At 37.2% G+C, this 23,090-nt stretch overlaps 1 protein-coding gene across 1 annotated transcript; it reads left to right on the top strand.

Moving 5' to 3' along the window:
* Positions 1–287: 287 nt before the first annotated feature.
* Positions 288–22,763, top strand: LOC113118014 (extracellular calcium-sensing receptor). The gene is made up of 11 exons (XM_026286867.1): positions 288–771; positions 946–1,716; positions 1,859–2,080; positions 2,300–2,423; positions 12,205–12,283; positions 14,169–14,351; positions 14,746–15,040; positions 15,297–16,082; positions 16,252–16,473; positions 16,773–16,896; positions 20,505–22,763. Exons 1-11 carry the CDS (start codon positions 478–480, stop codon positions 21,416–21,418), a joined length of 4,014 nt encoding a protein of 1,337 aa, XP_026142652.1. The 5' UTR covers positions 288–477; the 3' UTR covers positions 21,419–22,763.
* Positions 22,764–23,090: the final 327 nt, after the last annotated feature.

The raw sequence follows: 23,090 nt of genomic DNA, 5'->3' as shown, positions 1-23,090 counted from the left end.
ACTGTGGTGGTTATATATAACAAGGCATAATTTTAATTTCACATTTGGAGTGGTTTCTTGCCTATAGAGTAATGCATGTTAATCTTTTATTGACCTTGACACTACTATGTATTACCAGGCTTTGTCCTGCTGTGTGCGGGGTTAATTTAAACAGCTGCATACTCCAAGGTGACCCTCAACCCCCTGCTCTCTTTGAGGACGGAGACTTTGTCATTGGAGGGGCTTTCACCATTCATTATTATGTGAGGACTGAGATTCAAACCTACACTCAGCGGCCACAACCACTGGTGTGCAGTGGCAGGTTAGAGTTTTATATGTATTTGATTAAAGTCCATAGAATAATCTTGAATGGATCTAACTGATTGTACTTCAATAAATAGTTTTAATGTCAAATAAGTTAGGATTATTTTAATTAATAGTTTATCCATTAATAATAATATTACTAATAGAGTTTTTGAATGTGTGCACTTCAACAGCATGAACTTCAAAGAACTGCACTTTGCTCGTGCCTTACAGTTCGCAATCCAAGAGATAAACAACAGCTCTGATCTCTTACCGGGCATCACTTTAGGGTACCATATATATGACACTTGTGCCTCTGTGGCAATGGCAATCAAAGTAGCACTGCAACTTTTCAATGGACTAGATCCTGTATTTAACTACAATGATCCCTGTGCAAAATTTTATGCAGTTCCCACACTAATCGGAAATTCAGCTTCCACTGCAGCTATAAGTATTTCAAGACTTTTTGGTCCTCTTAGAATAACACAGGTGTGTGCTAACTATGATATTATGTGTGTGTGTGTGTGTGTGTGTGTGTGACTATTTCTCATTCTTCATTTTTATCACAGTGTCTTCTTAATCATTATTTTTAATGTCTCAGAATATTGCATGTAAACGTCTGTGTAATAGTGATTCAAAATGTATTTTTTTATGGTTATTTAGATAAGTCATTACGCAACATGTGCGTGTCTCAGTGACAAGCGGCAGCATCCTACTTTCTTCAGGACCATCCCAAGTGATCACCATCAAGCGGCAGCACTGGCACGGATGGTCAAGCACTTCGGATGGACGTGGATCGGAGCTGTGCGCAGTGATACAGACTACGGGAACAATGGCATGGCATCATTCCTTAAAGCTGCGGAGCAGGAGGGAATCTGCGTGGAGTATTCTGAGGCCTACTACAGGACCCAGCCACGCAGTAAACTAAAAAGAGTCGCGGACGTCATTCGCGAGTCAACGGCTCGTGTAATAGTTGCGTTCATGGCCGAAGGTGATATAAGAATTCTTTTAGAGGAGTTGAGCCAGCAGCCTCCTCCCCCGATGCAGTGGATCGGCAGTGAGGCGTGGGTTACAGATCCAGAAATGCTGCGGTTTAATCTGTGTATCGGTGCAGTGGGTTTTGCAATCCCGCGGTCTGTTATTCCAGGTTTTCGCGACTTTCTATTTGACCTGTCTCCAAAACAAGCGCTGAAATTCCCCCTGCTGACAGAATTCTGGGAAAGTTCATTTAGCTGTAATTTAAAAAAGCAATTAGGTTCATCTACTGGTATGCCAACATGTGATGGCACAGAGGACCTGCGCGCTTTACCGAACCCATACACAGACACGTCCTATTTAGTGTATAAAGCCACTTACGCTCTAGCGCATGTCCTCCATGGCATCGTCTGTAATGAAATGCGATGCGAGAAAAACTTCAAAGTTGAGCCACAGCAGGTACGTTTTCTCACTGTGAATATTTAAACTACACTTTGAAAATTCATTCACAACACAACAGATTTTAAAAAAATATTCATATTCCATCACTTTCTGAATGTGCTGACTATTGAACAAATAATTGAAATAATTCATCATGCAGGTTTTTGATCAACTCAAGCGATTGAACTTCACTCAAAATAATTATTCTGTTTCATTTGATACCAACGGAGACCCTGTGGCTACATATGAATTTGTGAATTGGCAGCTTCAGGGAGACGGTTCAGTTGATTTTGTGACAGTTGGTCAGTATGATGCATCCCAACCTAAAGGCCAAGAATTCAGTTTGATCAGAGCTATCATTTGGTATGATGGCAGTGAAAAGGTATAAAGTTAAGTTCTATTCTGTGTGTTTGTGATTACAATTTCTGTGCAGTACAGCTCGATTTTATGGGAGTGTTTGTAGACCTATGTAGACAATGTAAAATACATATATTGTTCATGGCATATACTTTAATTAAATCAATTAATTAAACATTAGCTATGTTGCCCCAAGCATTGTATAATTTCTAAATTTGATGCTGTGTCTATCTGTCAACTGCAGGTGCCTGTGTCTGTGTGCAGTGAGAGCTGTCCTCCAGGCACTAGGAAGGCTGCACAGAAAGGAAGACCTGTCTGCTGTTATGACTGCATTAGTTGTGGAGAAGGAGAAATCAGTAATGAGACAGGTAATTTTTTTCAGACCATATTCTTGTCATATTCTTGTTATTTTCTGGGTCAATAATATATGAGTGTCCATGGTAAAGTAAAGAGTAAAGTAAAGTAAATAATAATAATAAATGTGTTGTCTCAATTATTTATTTTAACAAGGCTTTTTTCTTCTTTGTCATTTTTAATATGAGAATTATTGCATCACCCTGGTACTTTTACTTTTATCTTTCTATCAACCCATTAGCCATTCACCATACAGTTTGTTCTGTGTAGAATATCAGATATTCTTTAATTGATCTCCCAAAAATTACATTAAAAAATTATGTAATAATTATTAATCTATTTAAAAAAAACATTAGTCTAAAATGGATAGTTCCCCCTAAAAATGAAAAACTGATGTTTATCTGCTTACCCCCAGGCCATCTAAGATGTAGGTGACTTTGTTTCTTTAGTAGAACACAAACAGAGATTTTTAACTCAAACTGTTGCATTCTGTTAGTCATATAATGCAAGTGGATGGGAATCAGGGCTAAAACATACAATAAATCTAATAAATAAATAAAACCAAATTAAACCCTGCGGCTTGTTACAATACATTGATATATAAAGACACAAACAGTCGGTCTGTGCAATAAACTGAACAGTATTCATATAGTTTTTTACATCTAATGCATAGCAATGCCTGAACAATAGTAGCACCTCCTCAAAACACAGCCTGCGAATGATTTTCTTCTTCTTGCTTTTCGGTGGAAGTGTGAAGTTCATTACCACTACCTATCTCTGAAATTGATCATTGACACTCTATCTACAATCTCAATTAGGAATGTCAATGGTCCACTTGAGAAATTGGTGGCAGTAATGCACTTAAAATTCTTCAATCTGCTGTAAAGCAAGAAGAGGATGCCTCATGCAGGCTGTGTTTTGAGGAGGCACTCATACAGTTCAAACAGTTCAGTTCAGTGAATCAGAGGTAAAAATCTATTTAAATACTGTTCACTTTCTTGCACAGTCCGGTCTTTTTGTGTCTTGAACATCAATGTACCATCACGGGCCACAGGGTTTAATTTGGTTTTGTTTGTATATGTTTTTATTTTTTTTATTTTTTTTTAGTTTTATTGTATGTTTTAGCCGTGATTCCCATCCACTTGCATAAGTCAGTTTAAAAAAAAAAAAAATCTAAATTTGTGTTCTACTGAAGAAACAAAGTCACCTACATCTTGCATGCCCTGGAGGTAAGCAGACAAACATAACATTTTTATTTTTGGGTGAACTATTGCTATTTTTTTTTTTTTAAATTCTGAGAATTTTTACCCTTATACTTCAAGGGATCGTTCACCTAAACAATACAGTTCAGTCAGTATTTACTCACCCTCTTGTTTATAAAATGATAACCCAGACAGCAACCAGTGTAGGCCCAGATCCCGCCCACATCTGGTCCATGTGAAATCCATGTGGGCCAGATGTAGGCCGGATCTGGGCCAACACTATTATATTACTGCTATTATATGGATAATAAATTAAGTGTGATTCATAAAATTACATAAGTGAGAGAACTATGTTTTAATAAATTAATTTATAGGACAAAAAGAGCATTGTTTCATTGAGCCGTTTTTTGTTTTGTTTTTTGTTTTTATCGTCCTTCTGAAACAGCATAGTCTAATCACCTACTGTATATGTCTTTATTTTGCTCCTGTGGTTCAGGAATGGCTGTTAAGCACTGATTTCTTCATCTTCCAGATTCTTTAGATTGTCACGAATGCCTACCTGAGTATTGGTCTAATAATGAGAAGGACAAGTGTCTTCCTAAACCAGTGGAGTTTCTCTCCTGGGATGAAATCCTTGGGGTTATACTGGCTGCTTTGTCTGTTGCTGGTGCTTTAGTGGCTTTGAGCATAACAGTAGTATTCTACAAAAACAGGGCCTCTCCCATAGTAAAAGCCAACAATTCTGAGCTGAGCTTCCTGCTTCTTTTCTCACTGACTCTGTGTTTTCTCTGTTCACTTACTTTCATTGGTCGGCCCACTGAGTTGTCCTGTATGTTGCGTCACACAACATTTGGGATCACGTTTGTCCTCTGTATCTCCTGTGTTCTTGGGAAAACAATAGTGGTGTTAATGGCCTTCAAGGCTACACTTCCAGGAAGTAATGTTATGAAATGGTTTGGGCCTCTTCAACAGAGACTCAGTGTTTTGGGTTTCACTCTTGTACAGGTACTTATATGTGTGCTTTGGTTAATGATATCTCCTCCATTCCCTTACAAGAATATGGAACACTACAAAGAAAAGATAATTCTAGAATGCGGTTTAGGATCAGCAATAGGTTTCTGGGCTGTACTGGGTTATATTGGCTTGTTAGCTTTCCTTTGCTTTGTTTTAGCTTTTCTTGCCCGGAAGCTGCCTGATAACTTCAATGAGGCTAAGTTCATCACATTCAGTATGCTCATATTTTGTGCTGTATGGATCACATTTATTCCAGCTTATGTCAGCTCTCCTGGTAAATTTACTGTAGCTGTGGAAATATTTGCCATTTTAGCTTCAAGCTTTAGTTTGAGTTTCTGTATTTTTGCTCCTAAGTGTTTCATTATTGTATTTAGGCCAGAGCAAAATACGAAAAAACAATTGATGGGTAAAATACCAAAAGCCAACTAAAGCCATCTAAGACAAGAACAACTTTGCTTCACATTACATTTTTTTGTACGTTTAGAAAAACAGTTTAGAAAAAAAAAAAAAAAAGTTTAAACATAGTTTGAAAATTACACATTACACACTTACAATGTATGAAGCAGGTTTTTTTCCGTCACATAATTGTTTTTGCATGTTTAAAAAATTACATATAATATAAAAAATCGAATAATTAATAATAATAAAAAATACATGCATACCTACATAACAGTAAGATATATATTTTTTTATGTTCTCTTCTGTCTCACCAAGCTTGCATTCATTTGTTCCAAAGTACAGAAAAAATGCAATAAAATGTTTAAATATTTTTACTATTTAAATGTTTTTGCTAGTGTGTGCCAGGGCCAATAGCATTTCCAGTGTCACTTCCGAGGCTTGATCGTGCCTCGTCAGTGCTTCCTCATGACCAACGGCCCGGGATTTTGGGCCCGCGGAAAACTTTGGGCCAAAAGTGGGCCAGCTGGGGTTAGAGGAGTGGTTATAAATAAATTGGACTTTCTCCACATCTGAAGAGCGCCAGCACCGCAGATCATTCAATAAAGTTAACAGCTATAACAACAAGACTTTTTAATTAATTTTAGTTCAAAACTCACTTTCAGACAGCAGCGAGTGTTTGAAATAATGTGATCCGATGTGGATTATGATCGCCATATAAGGCAGAAATCTTTATAAGCAATGCAAAAGACTATGCACGTTTTCCATTAACAATACCATAGTTAACATGGTAAATACGACCGCTTGAAGAAGTCAGACGTAAGCTTATTCAATCTCACAATCGTGTATTTATTTAGTAACATTTTTTTTTAAACTCGTCTTGAGAGTTTAAGCTCCACTTATGTCATAAAAATATATAAATTATCATTCTTTTGAAATGTGATGTATACTCTGTGACTGCAAATAAACAGAAACAGACTCGACTCCTTCAGAAATCATTCTAATATATAAATATAAATGTAAAGAAAAAAAAACTACTCAACTGTTTTATATTTTTGTGTAAACCATTTTAACAGTGTAGAATAAATGTATCTATTTTTAAGGCTTCATTGTTATAGAGACCCCCGACCTCTGAATGGTAGTGTACACCAATTATTTAATATTATTATTCATATTTTTATTTAGCAAGGATGCATTAAATTAATCAAAAGTGAGTGTAAAGATCTGTTGCAAATAAATAAGAAATATATATGTATTGGACAGCACAACTGTTTTCAACATAATAATCGTAAATGTTTCTTGAGCAGCAAAGCAGCATACTAGCTTTGAACCCAATCAAATATTTCTGGAGAAAACTGAAAATGTGCGTCTGCTCCTATCCAACCTGACAGAGCTTGAGAGGTGAAAGGATGAGGAGAAGAATAGCACATACTTGCCAAATGCTGATGAGCAAAGCTTCTCGCATCAATCTAAAAAGACTTGAGGCTGTAAAGGTACTGAAGGGTGTAGGCTACTGAAGGTACTGAAATACTTGAACAATACTTATGTAATGTACTTAATTCAGTTTTTTTGTGCCTATTCTGTTTTTGCTTTGTCAATATGGTGTATGGAGAGTAGATTGATTTGGGAAAAAAAATAAATTAAAGCCATTTAACATACTGTAATGCTGCAACATGAAACGTAAAAAAAAAATGAAGGGGTATGAATATTTGAGCCATCAATCCGATTACAAACTGATTATTTGGTTTCATGTATGAAATGTAGCCACTGTTTCAGTGTACTCCTGGAGGTCTGTGTGGTTGTTGTAGGAGGCTGCCTCTTGTATCTATAAAAAATTTTGCTGCTGAATTGTCCACCAACCCAGTATATATATACAGTGTCTTGCGAAAATATTCATACCCCTTCATTTTTTTTCACGTTTCATGTTGCAGCATTACAGTATGTTAAATGGCTTTAATTAATTTTTTTTCCCACATCAAGATTGATGGCTCAATCGAACTGAAAAGCCTTCATGTAAACACCTTAATTGATCCGATTGAGCTCGATTGGAATGAAATTTCAATCGAATATAAGGGGGTGGTTTATTCCTCTTATAATATGATCAAGAGTGCATGTAAACACTCAATCGGATTGAACCACAAAACTGAAAGGACTGCACATTTGCCATGACACAGATGGAACGCGTGTCCTGCCATTATAAAACTCATTATAAAACTACCATTATAAAAAAAAGTTATATTCACTCGACAACAATGAAGTGGAGCAGGACAACCTTGTTTTGGATACTCATCCACAGGCAACCTGGTTTGGGCGCGGGGAGTGTTTTTTTTTTTTTTTTTTTTCGATAAATTGGAGCAGCACAGCAAATTTAGCAAATGTGTATTTAAACGTAGCCAGTGACTGCTTATATCAAAAATTGCATTTATGATGTTACAGTCACCAAGACCATCACCACACATGCAAACCAGAAGCCATGGATAACAGCAGAGGTTCGTGGGCTGCTAAAGACCAGAGATGAAGCATTCAGATCAGGAGATAAAGCAGCCCTCAAAACGGCAAGAGCCAATCAGTCCTGTTGCATCAAAAATGCAAAAAAGTACTATGCTCAAAAAACACTTCAGAGACAGCAGAGACACACAGAGCCTGTGGCAAGCCATTCAGACTATCACTGACTACAAGCCCCCACCACAGGCCTGTGATAATGACACATCCCTCCCATATGCATTTAACCACTTTTATTTATGGTTTGACATGCAAAATGACACACCTGCACAAAAACTGCTCATACCTCCCAGCGACCAGGTGCTCTGTCTGTCTCCTGCTGATGTAAGGAAGACTCTATCTACGATTATTCCATGCAAAGGCTCCAGGTCCTGACAACAAACATGGCCATGTACTGAGGGACTGTGCTGCACAGCTGACAGATATCCTAACAAATTTCTTCAACACCTTGCTGAGCCAGACAGTCATCCCCATGTCTCAAATCCACAACCATCACACCAGTACCAAAGCAATCACCTGTGTTCTGTCTAAAAAACTACCGTCCCATAGCACTGACTCCAATCATGATGAAGTGCTTTGAGAGGTTAGTCATGAACAACATCAAAACCAGCCTCCTCAACACACTCAATCTGCTCCTGTTTGCATAGCATCCATAATGCTCTGCAATTTCCTCCACCCTCCACCTGGCTCTTACCCACCTAGAGAATTATGACTACTATGTTAAAATGCTGTTCACCGACTTCAGCTCAGCATATAACACAATAATATCACAACAGCTCATTAATAAACTAAACCTGCTGGGCCTAAATACCTCCCTATGTAATTGGATCCAGGACTTTTCTAACTGGAAGACCTCAGTCAGTCCATGTAGGCCACAACACTTCGAACATTACCACACTGAGCACAGGTGCAACAAAAGGCTGTGTGCTCAGCCCACTGATCTTCATGCTCCTGACCCACGACTGCACTGCCAAGTTCAGCTACAACCACATCATCAAGTTCGCGGATAACACAACTGTGGTAGGTCTCATCAGCAACAGCAATGAAACGCACTACAGAGAGTGGCAAAGCTGTCTAAATGGCGTGGCACTAACAACCTGTGAGTGTGAGTAAGACAAAGGAGGTTGTGATGGACTTCAGGAGAAACTACATGGACCACCCCCCACTGACCATCGACAGCTCGACTGTGGAGTGAGTTGGCAGCATTAAATTCCTGGGGGTGCACATCACAGATGACCTCACCTGGACCACCAACACTATGTCACTCTCCAAGAAGACTCATTAGCACCTACACTTTCTCCGCCGACTAAAAAGAGCAAGTCTCCCTCCACCCATCCTCACCAAATTCTAAAGGGGCTCCATTGAGAGCCTGCTGACCAGCTGCATCACTTGTCTGGTATGGAAACTGTAGTGTAGAAGACCGCAAGACCCTCCAGCGGACAGTGAAAAAAGCTGCAAAGATCATCTGTGTCCCACTCCGCTCTACCCTGGAAATTGTTTTTACACAATGCTCCAGCAAAGCCAACAGTATCATGAGGGACCCCACTCATCCCTCCCACAGTCTCTTCCAGCTCCTACCATCAGGAAGATGGTACCGGAGCATCAGAGCTTGTTCCGCCAGATTGCTCAACAGCTTTTCCCTCCAGCTTCATGAAACATGGACCATCTCACCTTCTCCAACCCCCCCCCCCCCCCAACCCCCCCACCACCACCACCACCACCAACCTTACCACATCACAGAAAAACTGTCACACAGGTCTGTGGGCCTGTACAAACCACCTGTACTAACACACTCTCTTCTATACCACTAGACACTTTTGTGTACATAATCCCAAAAAATACTTTTTTTATGTAGGTGTCCAGGTACAGAAACCAAATAATCAAATGTAAAATAGCACTGCATAGTCTTCAAAAAAAAAAAAAAAAAAAAAAAAAAATATATATATATATATATATACAGTCAAAACAACACATTTATCACATTATCATAGTTGATTTGCTATAGTTTAGATAATGCTAACAAAATATAACAAGTAGAGTTAACAAATTCATATTGATAATGTCAGATAACTTCAATAGAAAGGTGTGTGGATTAATATCAACCAAAAATTCAGACAACTGTTACTATGCAAATTATTACACAATTATCAATACTTTGTTGAACAATTACTGAGCAATGCTTAATTTTGTTCAGTCTGTGGTGTAAAAAGGTTGTATAAGCAATTAAAGAAAAACACTTAGGCAAAACACGGTCAGGTCAAAGTGTATGAATAAAGTTTGGTCCCAATATTACTGGTAGTCCCCGGTATGAAGAACTTCTGGGTATAATATGTCACATATTTTTGCTATACTCTCTTACATAAACTATAGTGCCCTGCACCCACTAGTAAAAAAATATAAAATTTTATATCTGGTGTCTGAAAGATGGCGGCAAGACCAAGTGCTTAGGAAGCTGGCAGAGGTGCTGGAGAAAAGTTGGCAGGAGGCAAATAATCAGAGTCCATTAGAGAGTCGATGTAGGATTCACTTCCTCAGGGAGGGGGAACCCACAATGCATACCAGCAAGAGACCACCTGTCAAGTTATTAACACCAGGGGCAGTGTGGAAGATGGAAGTAGACCTGGGAAGGCAGCTCCAGTTCCCACAGGAGATATGCAGCACCACATTAAGACCACACATGGTGCTCTGGTCTGCAGCTGTGAAGCCAGTGATAGTGATCGAGCTGACAGTGCCATGGGAGGAAGGACTGGAAGCTGCTTATAAGAAAAAGAAGGCGAAGTATGCAGACTTGGTTGCGGAGTGCAGAGAAAGTGGATGGAGAGTGAGGCTATACCCGGTGGAGGTGGGAGCCAGAGGCTTTATGGGCAGATCAATATCATGCCTGCTCAAGGACCTGGGATTACGGGGAACCACGCTGAGCAGATCCACCAAAGAGCTCTCTGAGGAAGTGGAGAAAGTAAGCCATTGGCTCTGACTGAAACGACTTGATAAGGCTTGGGGAGTAACATCTAATTAGGTTTTGATGCAGGGAGTGTCAGGGAGACGTCCCTGTTCACTGCCCCTCCACCAGGAGATGTTCTGGGTTAAGGGGCAAAACGTCAATGAGCGGTGGTCCCCAGCTGAAGACCCTGTAGCAAAACCACATGGTATGCGGTCAGGTTTAGGCCTGCCTCAGGGAAAATGTAGGAGGTGCGACAGTCCTCAAGGTCCAGCAGAAAGACCACCTCACTATAATGAATGATTCAGTCAAGAGCAGTGACTGATTTTCTTTCTTTCATTTTCTTGGATTAGCATTAAGGACACCGACAGCAGGTAGTAAATTAGACATGGTCACTTTAACCCTCTGGGGTTCTTCATTTATGAGTCACACTCAGGACCTTCCGGTCAGAAATGACCCGGAGGGCGGCATTCAGGTATACTTTTTTTCAGTAAAATTAATCAAATGTATTTTTGTCCAATAATATTTTTTCTTTCTTTTTTGGTGTTTTGAGAGAATTTTATGATAATAATGATTTTTTATGCAATAATTATTATCATTTTTTTCCCATTGAATACAATAGAAAAATCATATATATATATATTTTTTTTTTGGTTGGTTTAAATGGGAATTTCAAGTGCCAGTTTTACTTTATAATACAGTCAAACCTGAACATTGCACTAGAAAGAGAACAAATGGAAAGCATTTTGTTACCCATTGTTTTAATCCTAACTTAATTTAAAAAATACATTATTTCAATCATAACATATTTTTATTAAGCTTTTATTAGAGAGAAACATAGTATGTGACTTTTGGACCCAATGCCTCCCCTTTATTTTATTCACTGATTTTATTTCACATATTCTCATATTTCTCTGTTACAGGCTCACCAGTCTAATATTTCCTTGTGTGTGTGTCATTAGATGCTGTGATTGGCTTCTTGATTTTATAAACAGGTGCTGCAATAGGCCTGGAGGTTACTATGGAAGAATTCAAGAGAAGTGTGTGTTCAAGAGAAGAGACATGGTGTGTGACTTTTGCATTTTGGATCCAGTGTCTCCCCTTTATTTGATTCATTGATTTTATTTCACATATTCTCACATTTCTCTGTTACAGTTTTACCAGTCTCATATTTCCCTATGTGTGTGTGTGTTTGTGTGTGTGTGTGTGTCTATTTTGCAACCTTGATGGCTTACAGCCTCATGCTTTCATTGCTGTGCACTTTTTTTTTCTTACATTGATGAATAATTGCTTTTATTTCACACATTTCCCAAAATTAGCTTTTGCAATGACACACTTTCATGTGTGTGCGTGTGTTTTTGTGTGTATAAGTGTGTGTGTGAATTTTTTTGTCTGTTTTGCACTCTTGATGTTTTAGAGATTCTCCCCTACACTGTTGTGTGCTTTTTTTCTGCATCGTGGCTGATTTTTAGATTGTACACACAAAAAAACTTGCCAATTTCCCATTCATTTCCTATGGGGGTCATTTTTGACCCGGAGACCCTGAGTGTGACTATTTTTTTACGACCACTTAGACTTTTCAAATCCTGTCCCCAATTTTTTTTGGGTGTTCATATACCAAGTGCCAATAAAGTCACCAAGTTTCGGACCATTCCCATGAAGCTACGATTTGTAACATTTAAAAAAAAAAAAAAAAAATTCTGTTTCCATGTTTAAACTGCGATTTTGTATTTGTTCGCTCAGGTGTAGGAGGACGCGAAGGAGAGAGCTCGATTCGGTGTTGCTGTCCGTGCGATACGGCTCTCTGCGTCGAACATGGCACGTGAGTAGGCCTACTCAGTTAAGTTTTTCCATGTCTAGTGTTTGAATGGTTTAAACTCTTTTGAATGTTTAAATTGGCAAGGCTTAAAACCCGTGCAAATAATAATCTTTCATGGCGATGTGCAGCAGTGGTCTGTCAACTGTCCTGAGCATCTTTTTAGGCTTGCCTCAGCCAGTCGGCTGAGATCACTGGGGGGACCCCACTCAGCTTTGGGCCCCTATAATCACCAACACCCTTCACCCAACTAGTGACGGTCCTGGGGATGACATTTCATTCCATTGTACACATGTAGTGGAATGACAATAAAGCTCAACTTGAACTTGATCAGTTCAATAATAAATACAAATTATCAAATTATGTTGTACAGTAATATAAATATAATAATATAAATCAATAAATCTGGTAAAATGCTATACGTTGCTATTAATATTGTTATAAACTGATGAAAAACAATGTGTGTATATATATATATATATATATATATATATATATATATATATATATATATATATATATATATATGTATATATATATATATATATATATATATATATATATACACCGTATTTTTCGGACTATAAGTAACACTTTTTTTCATAGTTTGGCTGGTCCTGCGACTTATAGTCAGGTGCGACTTATTTATCAAAATTAATTTGACATGAACCAAGAGAAATTAACCAAGAGTAAACATTACCGTCTACAGCTGCAAGAGGGCGCTCTATGCGGCCAGAGATACTGATCAGTGCTCCTGTAGTCTACACTGAAAACAGCCCTCTCACGGCTGTAGACGGTAATGTTTTCTCTTGGTTCTTGGTTGTATAAATAAATGCAACTTATAGTCCGGTGCGACTTATATACGTTTTTTTCCTTGTCATGACGTATTTTTGGACTGATGCGACTTATGCTCAGGTGCTACTTATAGTCTGAAAAAAACATAATGTTATTTAAATCAGTGTTTTTTTTCCCTTTATTTACCCCAAATAATACCCCCCCCCCCCCCAGAAAAAAAAACAAAAAACACTGATTTAAATAACATGATGTTTAGCAATTTAACCCCTTAAGTGTCACCCCCCCTTTTTGGGGGTAGAGCTGAAAAGGGCATGTCCAGATTCAAATTAATGTAATTCTGGAACGGTTTGGAATATGAACCTAATTTTGGGCTCGTTTTTAAAAACACACTTGGAAGTTTCATGTACATGTGAAAGAAGTTGAATAAAATGTAAAATAAAAAAGTTATAGGTGTTTAAGTTTGTTGTAATAAAAAAATAATAATTTAATATTTATTTATATTTTATAAAAAAAAAAAAAAAAAAGTATGTGTTGAATTTAATTTCATGTCAAATGAAAAGCCTAAAATCTAAAGAAGTTGTGTTCCAAATTTGACATTGATATCACAAAAAATGAGGTTTCTGTGTTATTTTTAGTTGCTATACCAACAATGTCCACTAGGTACTAGTCATGCTCCTTGTATGAATTGTAATGGACGACTGATTTGATTTTTTTTATTCAAACAGCAATAAAACATTCTAGATAGGTTGTAAATGATTTTTTAATCAAACATAGCTACTAGAGTGTTGTTACAGAAACTTCATACATGATCATGATCATATTATCACATCATATTATGATCATACATGAAATTGACATTCATTTAATTTTTTACTGAATACTTGCAACATCAATCATAGATATACAAATATACATATTCAATTTATTCTCAATTTTTTTAATAAAAACTAGAAAAGATGTTTTGTCTGAATTATTGGCAGCCAAAAAAATATAAGAAATATATACTTTCGTGATTGTATATGTATGTATCAGCTTTTTGTAACAAAAGGCAACTACTTTTTTTTTTTTTGAAAACTACACTACTGTGTATTGCCAGGTTTTATCATGTTGTGAGTGGGGTTAATTTAGGCACCTGCATCCTCCAAGCTGACCCTCAGCCCCCTGCACTTTTCAAGGATGGAGACTTTGTCATTGGAGGGGCTTTCACCATTCATTACTATCTGAAGACAGAGAAGCACATCTACATTAGACGGCCACGACCACTTGAGTGCAGTGGCAGGTTAGAGCTTGATATAAAATTAAATACAGCTCTGAACAGTCTTCACTGGATTAATGTGATTGTGGTAAAAATGTGTGTGTGTGTGTGTATATATTTGTGTGTGTGTGTGTGTGTGTGTGTGTGTGTGTGTGTGTGTGTGAAGAGCTCAGGCGCAAAAGCCTCTAAGTGCCATTTAAAATTGTCTTATAAAATTAGCAATTTTCTTCACTTAAATGGCAATATATATTCATTTCATCTGCAAAAACAGATAACTCAGTTTTTAACCTTTTTTTTGTGCAATTCAATTAATCTCAAACATGTAAATAATGATTTTAATTATTATACCTAATAATGTTTTTTTGTGTGTGTGTGTGTGTGTGTGTGTGTGTGTGTGTGTGTGTGTGTTATTCAACAGCATGGACTTTAGGGAACTGCGCTTTGCTCGCGCATTGGAGTTCTCCATCCAAGAGATCAACAACAGCTCTGATCTTTTACCAGGCATAACATTAGGGTACCATATATATGACTCTTGTGGCTCTGTGCCAATGGCAATTAAAGTATCTTTACAGCTTGCCAATGGACTAGATCTCATTTTTAATGACACTGATTCCTGTGCAAAATCGGCGGCAGTTACCGCACTTGTCGGAGAATCTGGTTCCACACCGTCTATAAGCACTTCAAGACTTTTCGGTCTCTTTGGAATCCCGCAGGTGTTTGCCTAGAATATATATATAACTTTTTTAAGATATTTACATAATTATTAAATACAAAACTGCCTAGTAATTGTAAACTTAGTTGTAAATTTGCCATATACAGCTGGGAAATCTTTGATAACCGTTGTCAAATCAAACATCTGTAAAAATACCATTTTTAGAATGCTATTGTTGGAGTAGTCTGACTTTTGACAATTTTAAAGTTGTAATATGTTCGGAAATAAATCACCCCCCCCCCCATTCTGCACTATAGGTGAGTCATTACGCAACGTGCGCGTGTCTCAGTGACAAGCGGCACTATCCTACTTTTTTCAGGACCATCCCCAGTGATCACCATCAAGCGGCAGCACTGGCACGGATGGTCAAGCACTTCGGATGGACGTGGATCGGAGCTGTGCGCAGTGATTCAGACTACGGGAACGTTGGCATGGCATCATTCCTGAAAGCTGCAGAGCAGGAGGGAATTTGTGTGGAGTATTCTGAGGCCTACTACAGGACCCAGCCGCGCAGCAAACTAAAAAGAGTGGCTGAAGTCATTCGCGGGTCAACGGCTCGTGTTATAGTTGCTTTCCTGGCCTCCGGTGATATGAGACTTCTTTTAGAAGAGCTGAGCCAGCAGCCTCCTCCCCCGATGCAGTGGATTGGCAGTGAGTCGTGGGTTACAGATCCAGAAATGCTTCGGTATAATTTATGTATCGGTGTAGTGGGTTTTGCAATCCCGCGATCTGTTATCCCGGGTCTTCGTGAGTTTTTACTTGACCTGTCTGCAGTGCAGGCGGCAGAATTTCCCCTGCTGACAGAATTCTGGGAAAGTTCATTTAGCTGTAGTCTAAAACGGCAGACAGGTTCTTCTACTGGTATGCCAGTGTGTGATGGCACAGAGGACCTGCGCGCTATACAGAACCCGTACACAGACACATCACAGTTGCGCGTCACAAATATGGTGTACAAAGCCACATATGCTATAGCGCATGCCCTCCATAGCATTGTCTGTAAGGAAAGTCAGTGTGACAAAAGCATTAGAGTTGATCCACATGAGGTACGTTTTTTCATCGTGGAATAAAGTGTAAATGTACATTTGAAACAATGGAGATTTTAAAGTGCATCAGTATAAAATATTTATATAGTCATACCTACTATTTGAGTTCTAATTGTTTAGCAAATTGTAACCATAGCACAGTTTGAATTTTTTTATGTTTATCATGCAGGTTTTTGATCAACTTAAACGAGTGAACTTTACTAAAAATAATTATTCCGTTTCATTTGACACCAATGGAGACCCTGTGGCCAGATATGAACTTGTGAACTGGCAACTTCAAGGTGGCAGTTCAGTTGATTTTGTGACAGTGGGACAATATGATGCATCCAAGCCTAAAGGCCAGGAATTTAGTCTGAGCAGAGCTATACTCTGGTATGATGGCAGTAAAAAGGTAACGTGTGTTCTGGCGAGTGTACTACAGTACCCCTGAAAATGGTTTTATGGGACATTTAAAAATTTTGACAATATATTTTCCATAAGCATATACAAGTACAACGTCTTTCATTTAATCAGTTAATTTGGATAAATCACTGTGCACGTACTGAACATAAATGACTAGACAGTCTGGAATTGGTTGGTTGTGCATGCATTTTTTTTTTTTTTTACATAGCATAACCACAAATACCTGAAAAAAGAAGAAAAAGTCTTGGTTAATTTCTTATTCCTATACTGTGTCCCTGTCACTTGCAGGTGCCTGTGTCTGTGTGCAGTGATCGCTGTCTTCCAGGTACAAGGAAGGCTGTGAAAAAAGGAAGACCTGTCTGCTGTTATGACTGCATTAACTGTGCAGACGGAGAGATCAGCAATAAGACAGGTATTTTAATTGGGTTTATATTTCTGGGCCAATCACATAATAGACTTCATGATACAGAAAAGAATAGGAAAATATTTGATATCTAATCTATTTTAAAACGTGGAAAAGTCTTAGAAATTTGCTCTGGTCACCCTGTGTATTTGCAAGTGTAATGTGTTTATAAGTGTAGTTTATTTGCTTCTTGAAGATTGGTGTATGTTTGCACCTTTGTGTACGAGTCCCTTAATTGTCTTGCATGTGAAAAGATGGATTCCACAATCAAAAACCAAAGAATGTGCAGAACCTGGAGTATTATTTGTGAAGATCAGTGGCAGGCCCGGACTGGCCATCGGGAGCACCGGGAGAATTCCCGGTGGCCTGCAAAGCAGCTGATTTGGCACGCTGACCTGTTATTTATTATTATTATTATTAATTTGATCAGTTAGATTTTTAATGTTTAAAAAAAAACAAGTCTCTTTTGCTCACCAAGCCTGTATTTATTTGATCCAAAATACAGCAAAAAACAGTAATATTTATGTTGTCGCAGTGGATAAGACACATGCCTTTGGTGTGAGAGACCCGGGTTCGAATACACTGTGAGACACCAGTGTGTCCCTGAGCAAGACACTTAACCCCTAGTTGCTCCAGAGGTGTGCGACCTCTGACATATATAGCAATTGTAAGTTGCTTTGGATAAAAGTGTTAGCTAAATAAAATGAATAAATGTAAATATTTAAAGTAACTGATTTCTATTTGAATATATTTTAAAATGTAATGTATCCCATGATATCAAAGCCCGTGGCAGTTGCCTAGGGCGTAAAATGACTGGGGCATGCCACAAGAATCCCCAGAGGTGTGCGACCTCTGACATATAGCAATTGTAAGTTGCTTTGGATAAAAGTGTTAGCTAAATAAAATGAATAAATGTAAATATTTTAAAGTAACTGATTTCTATTTGAATATATTTTAAAATGTAATGTATTCCCATGATATCAAAGCCCGTGGCAGTTGCCTAGGGCGTTAAAATGACTGGGGCATGCCACAAGAATTTTTTATTTTTTGTTGGAATTCATCATCATAACACATTAATTATGCATAGCACATGCAGTTAAAAAAAAGGTTTCCCATGTATGTGCTCTTAAAGTATAATTTCTAAAAATTGGTGAAAAAAATAAAATTATTATGGGCACAAGGAAGGAAGCGCAAGCAAAGAATAGGAGCAGAAAAAATATCAATACAGAGATACAAATTCCAAGTTAATGGCTGTGTATTAGCCCATGATGTTTATGTATTATTTTGAAATAGCCTTTTTAGAACATCTTATCTGGCAACACTGACACCATGGAATGTTTTTGTTTGAGTTAACTGCTTATTTAATTTTACTTTATTATCTTTAAAATAAATGTAAGCTTCTGTAATGTTATTTGAATAACAGTTACATACTGCTTGCTTTTAATTCAACAAAACATGGCTAAATATATTTTGAAAAAGACCATGACTAGGACTATAATCTAGAATTTATAAAATGAAATAATTAAGTTTAAGTATGTCATTTTCCACTGTACATATGCACAAAAATGAAATGAAAAGTATGGGTATGCTAATTAGCGTAACTTGCTAGCTAGCTGGCTAACATACAAATAAATTACAAAATGTGGCCTTTATTTCGTTGACTTTGTTTTCTGTTAGATTATTTTTATCATATCTGGTCTCTTCAATATGCTATTTGAACAGATTTACTCATAAAATACCTACAAGGTGCTTCAACATCTTATTTTTTAACATTTATTTAATAATAATTAATAATAATTCCTTACATTTATATAGCACTTTTCTAGACACTCAAAGCGCTTACATAGTCATGGGGTATCTCCTCATCCACCACCAGTGTGCAGCATCCATCCACATTTCAACATTTATTATTATCATCCCAATTTATTTACTCCTTATGTCAATACTTTTTTTTTTTAGTGGGGTGTAGGGCATCAAAAGAGCCTGGGCCAGCCCTGAAAGCTAGATTTTAATCATTACTCCAGTCACATGATCCTTCAGAAATCATTATATTATGCTGATTTGCTGCTTAAAACACATTTATTATTATTATTATTATTATTATTGTTATTATTATTGTTGAAAACAGAGTATTTTTTTTTTCTTCACATAAATTCATTATACCAAAAGCTTGGAGTCAGTATGAATGTTTGTAAAATGTTACAAAAGTTTTGTATTTCAGATAAATGCTGATCTTTGGATCTTTCTATTTATCAAAGAGTCCTGATGTACTGTATAGTAATAGTAAATGATTCTTGAACAGCAAATCTGCATATTAGAATGATTTCTGAAAGATTATGTGACACTGAAGACCGGAGTAATGATGATGAAAATTCAGCTTTTTGATCACAGGAATAAATAACATTTTGAAAATATATTCAAATCTAAAGCAGTTATTCTAAATATTAAAAATACTTCACAATATTATTGCTCTTGTGGTATTTTGGATCAAATAAATGCAAGGTTGGTGAGCAAAAGAGACTTCTTTAAGAACATAAAAAATCTTACAGTTCAAAACTTTTGACCGATAGTGTATATTTATATGAAAAAGGTTTGTTAAATCTAGCGTATTTAAGTAATTTTAAGATAAATTACATTCTGTGCTAAAAATGGAATTGAATTGAAATGAGGTGGTTGTTTTCAACAAGGTGGACAGTTCTGCTCACATCAGTAGACCTGCTGGTAAAGAAGTAACAGGTAAGAAAAAGAAGGGAGAGACAGAGATATTGGGGGAAATTAAGAAAAGGTAAAGGAAAGTGAATTGGTGAAGTTCAAGGGATAACCTTACTTTTGTTTTTCTTTTTTACAGCCCCAGGCTAAGGATTTAGACCTTTTTTATGTGATAGCCATACAAATATATATATATTTTTTTTTTTTGTGGTTTCAGAAATTGTTGTGAACGTATAGGCTGTATAAAAGAAGTGGGCAAAGGTTTTTTTTTACCACCTTAAGGGTACAGATAACTACACTAATGTACTAAAGTACCTATCAGAGGTACAAAAGGTAAAAAGATACCCTTTTAAGAGTACTGCTCCAGTGACAAGCTGTTGTACCCAAGAGTTTAAATTTTGGCCCCTTTTTTTCTGTCTGGCCTGGAAATTTCCCAGTCCCAGTCTGGCAAAACACAAAAACAGTCATTGATCATCCAGGTAGTAATACACAGTTTTAAGACTCGAGACTATGTAAACTTTTGAGCCATTTCATTTGTTTAATTTTTCTTTTAATTTGTTTATGTGAACATCTGCTATATTCAATACTGTAGCTTTTTTCAAGGCAATACTATATTAAAAAACAAATAAATAAAATCAATAAATGAAATAACAAATTAATAATAACTTATTAACCATTAACATTTTGCAGATTCTGAGGTGTGTATTTAGCCTTATCACCAAACAGTATATTAATCTATTTTTGATGTATTACTAAAAATAAACGGACCATAACATACACCTTTCTTTGAGAGTTGTATCTTTCTTAATACAGTAGTTTGATCAGATGCATGTCTCCATTTTGTTCTTGTGATTCATGAATGACTGTTATGCACTGATTTTTTTTTTTTTTTTTTTTTAATCTCCTAGATTCGTTAGATTGTCACAAATGCCTACCTGAGTATTGGCCCAATAATGAGAAGGACAAGTGTCTTCTTAAACCAGTAGAGTTTCTCTCCTGGGATGATATCCTTGGGATTATACTGGCTGCTTTCTCTGTTGCTGGCTCTTTAGTGGCTTTGAGCATAACTTTAGTGTTCTACAAAAACAGGACTTCTCCAATAGTAAAAGCCAACAACTCAGAACTAAGCTTCCTGCTTCTTTTCTCACTGACTCTGTGTTTTCTCTGTTCACTTACTTTTATTGGTCAGCCCACTGAGTGGTCCTGTATGTTGCGTCACACAGCATTTGGAATCACTTTTGTCCTCTGTATCTCCTGTGTTCTCGGGAAAACAATAGTGGTGTTAATGGCCTTCAAGGCTACACTTCCAGGAAGTAAAACCATGAAATGGTTTGGGCCTCCTCAACAGAGACTCAGTGTTTTAGGCTTCACTCTTGTACAGGTACTTATATGTGTGCTTTGGTTAACAATATCCCCTCCTTTTCCTTACAACAATATGCAACACTACAAAGAAAAGATTATTCTAGAATGCAATTTAGGATCATCAATAGGTTTCTGGGCTGTACTGGGTTATATTGGTTTCCTAGCTTTCCTTTGCTTTGTTTTAGCCTTTCTTGCCCGAAAGCTGCCTGATAACTTCAATGAGGCTAAGTTCATCACATTCAGTATGCTCATCTTCTGTGCTGTATGGATCACCTTTATTCCAGCATATGTCAGCTCTCCAGGAAAATTTACTGTAGCTGTGGAGATTTTTGCTATTTTAGCATCAAGCTTTGGTCTGATTCTCTGTATTTTTGCTCCAAAGTGTTTCATTATTGTATTTAGGCCAGAGCAGAATACCAAAAAACACCTAATGGGTAAGGAACCATCAAAAGCCCTTTGAGTCACACAACAAAGCACTGCAAAGGTGCACACAGTAATTAACATTGGACATTAATATGCTGTGTATCTAAAGCATCAGTGGTTATTATTTTCTTCTTAATGTTTGTGCTGTATATGCAAGTATATTCTTTCTGGTCCTCAAATTTGATTGACTGATAAGAGTGTGAGATTAGAGTCCAGTTTCACCATTTTTATCACTCTGCTTGCCAAAGTTGTCCTATTTCTCAGAGCGGGTTTCATGGAATTTTTTTTTTTTTTTTTTTTTTTTTGCAATAATGTACTTGTTTTTACCTCAAATATGCAGTTTGTTAATACATATGACATCTATTCAAAATTGCTTTGACGTTTTCTGAGATGTGAGCTCCAGGGCATCAGCAGCCATTCAGCATTTATAAACCTGCCGAGAGCGCCTCACCTCGGTCAGATCTTCTAGAATTTGCTGCTGACTCTGATGTCTCTATAGTGGGTAAATATAACAAACAGTCTATGGTCTCATTTATCTATTATTTGTTCCAGAGGAAATCATTTTCGCTGAGGGCATTTGTATTTGTAACTTCAATTCTGAATCAGAGCACTGTCTTTGTACTTTTGACAGAATTTCCTAGAAACATTTATGATGGCTGTTGTTGTTGTTGTTGTTTATTAAATATTATTGTTTAATAAATAATGTTTTATCTAAATAATAGTACTCGTAGTATTTAATAATAGTGTTTACTATTGTCACAAGTCGGTCAGTCTCATCACCCACAGCGCATTCCCTCACTCGAGCCTTAATCAGCACTTGTTCACAATCCAATCATTTAATCACCAGCACCTGATCTTATTCACTCACCACAACATAGAAGCACACATCTCAGTCAGCAACTTTGTCCGATCTCGTAGCTGCACAGCAATAGAGGCCGAGGCCGGGGTTGGAGCCTAGGCCTTAGAGCCAGATGCCTCCCCATGGCCTCCCCAGTCTCCAGATCTGCCCTGGAGGTCATCCTCTACTCCACCCTGTTCCTGTCCTGCACCAACTGCATGTGTCTATTTGTTTATTTGGGCAATGAAATGCTTTTAAATAATGTCAACATGGTTATCAAGTGTTAAGTATGGTTACACACAACAATAAAATAGAGAAATTTTACCAACATGAGTTTGGTAAACAGTGGTAGTGGTGCCTATACATTTACAAACAATATAACAGTCATAATCTAACAATATGATGAACGAGAATAAAATATTGAGCACATAGACTGGGTCACTGTCATGTAAGTTAATAACATTTTATTTTGACATTTTTCCTGTAATTCCCTTCTTAGTATTTAAATCAGGCCTTAATAGAATTACAGAACATTTAGGTAGAAAAATACAAAACAGAGGTCCAAAAGTGGAAGCAAGAATGGGAAATATCTCAACAGCCACTGTGTATTTCCCTGGTGAGCTGTTGTATGCTGGTATAAATGAGATCCACACAGAAAAAAATATAAGCATACTAAATGTAATGAGCTTAGCTTCATTAATGTATCTGGAAGTTTATTTCCAAGGAAGGCAAGGGCAAAACACATAAAAGAGAGTAATCCAATATAGCCCAGTACCAGGTAAAATCCAAGCGGCCACACATCTTTACATTCTAGTACAATCTTACCACCCTGATAGGACGTGTTTTTGTAGGGGTTAGGAGGTGCTAGTGC

The sequence above is a fragment of the Carassius auratus genome, chromosome 18 (genome assembly GCF_003368295.1).
Source record: "Carassius auratus strain Wakin chromosome 18, ASM336829v1, whole genome shotgun sequence".
NCBI classification, from domain to species: Eukaryota; Metazoa; Chordata; class Actinopteri; order Cypriniformes; family Cyprinidae; genus Carassius; species Carassius auratus.
This window is presented reverse-complemented; position numbering and strand designations above follow the sequence as displayed.

Coding starts and splice junctions, on each gene's coding strand:
- LOC113118014 (XM_026286867.1), top strand. CDS start 478: ATGAACTTCAAAGAACTGCACTTTGCTCGTGCCTTACAGTTCGCAATC. Junction 16,083..16,251: donor TTAGAGTTGATCCACATGAG/GTACGTTTTTTC, acceptor TTTATCATGCAG/GTTTTTGATCAACTTAAACG. Junction 16,474..16,772: donor GGTATGATGGCAGTAAAAAG/GTAACGTGTGTT, acceptor TGTCACTTGCAG/GTGCCTGTGTCTGTGTGCAG.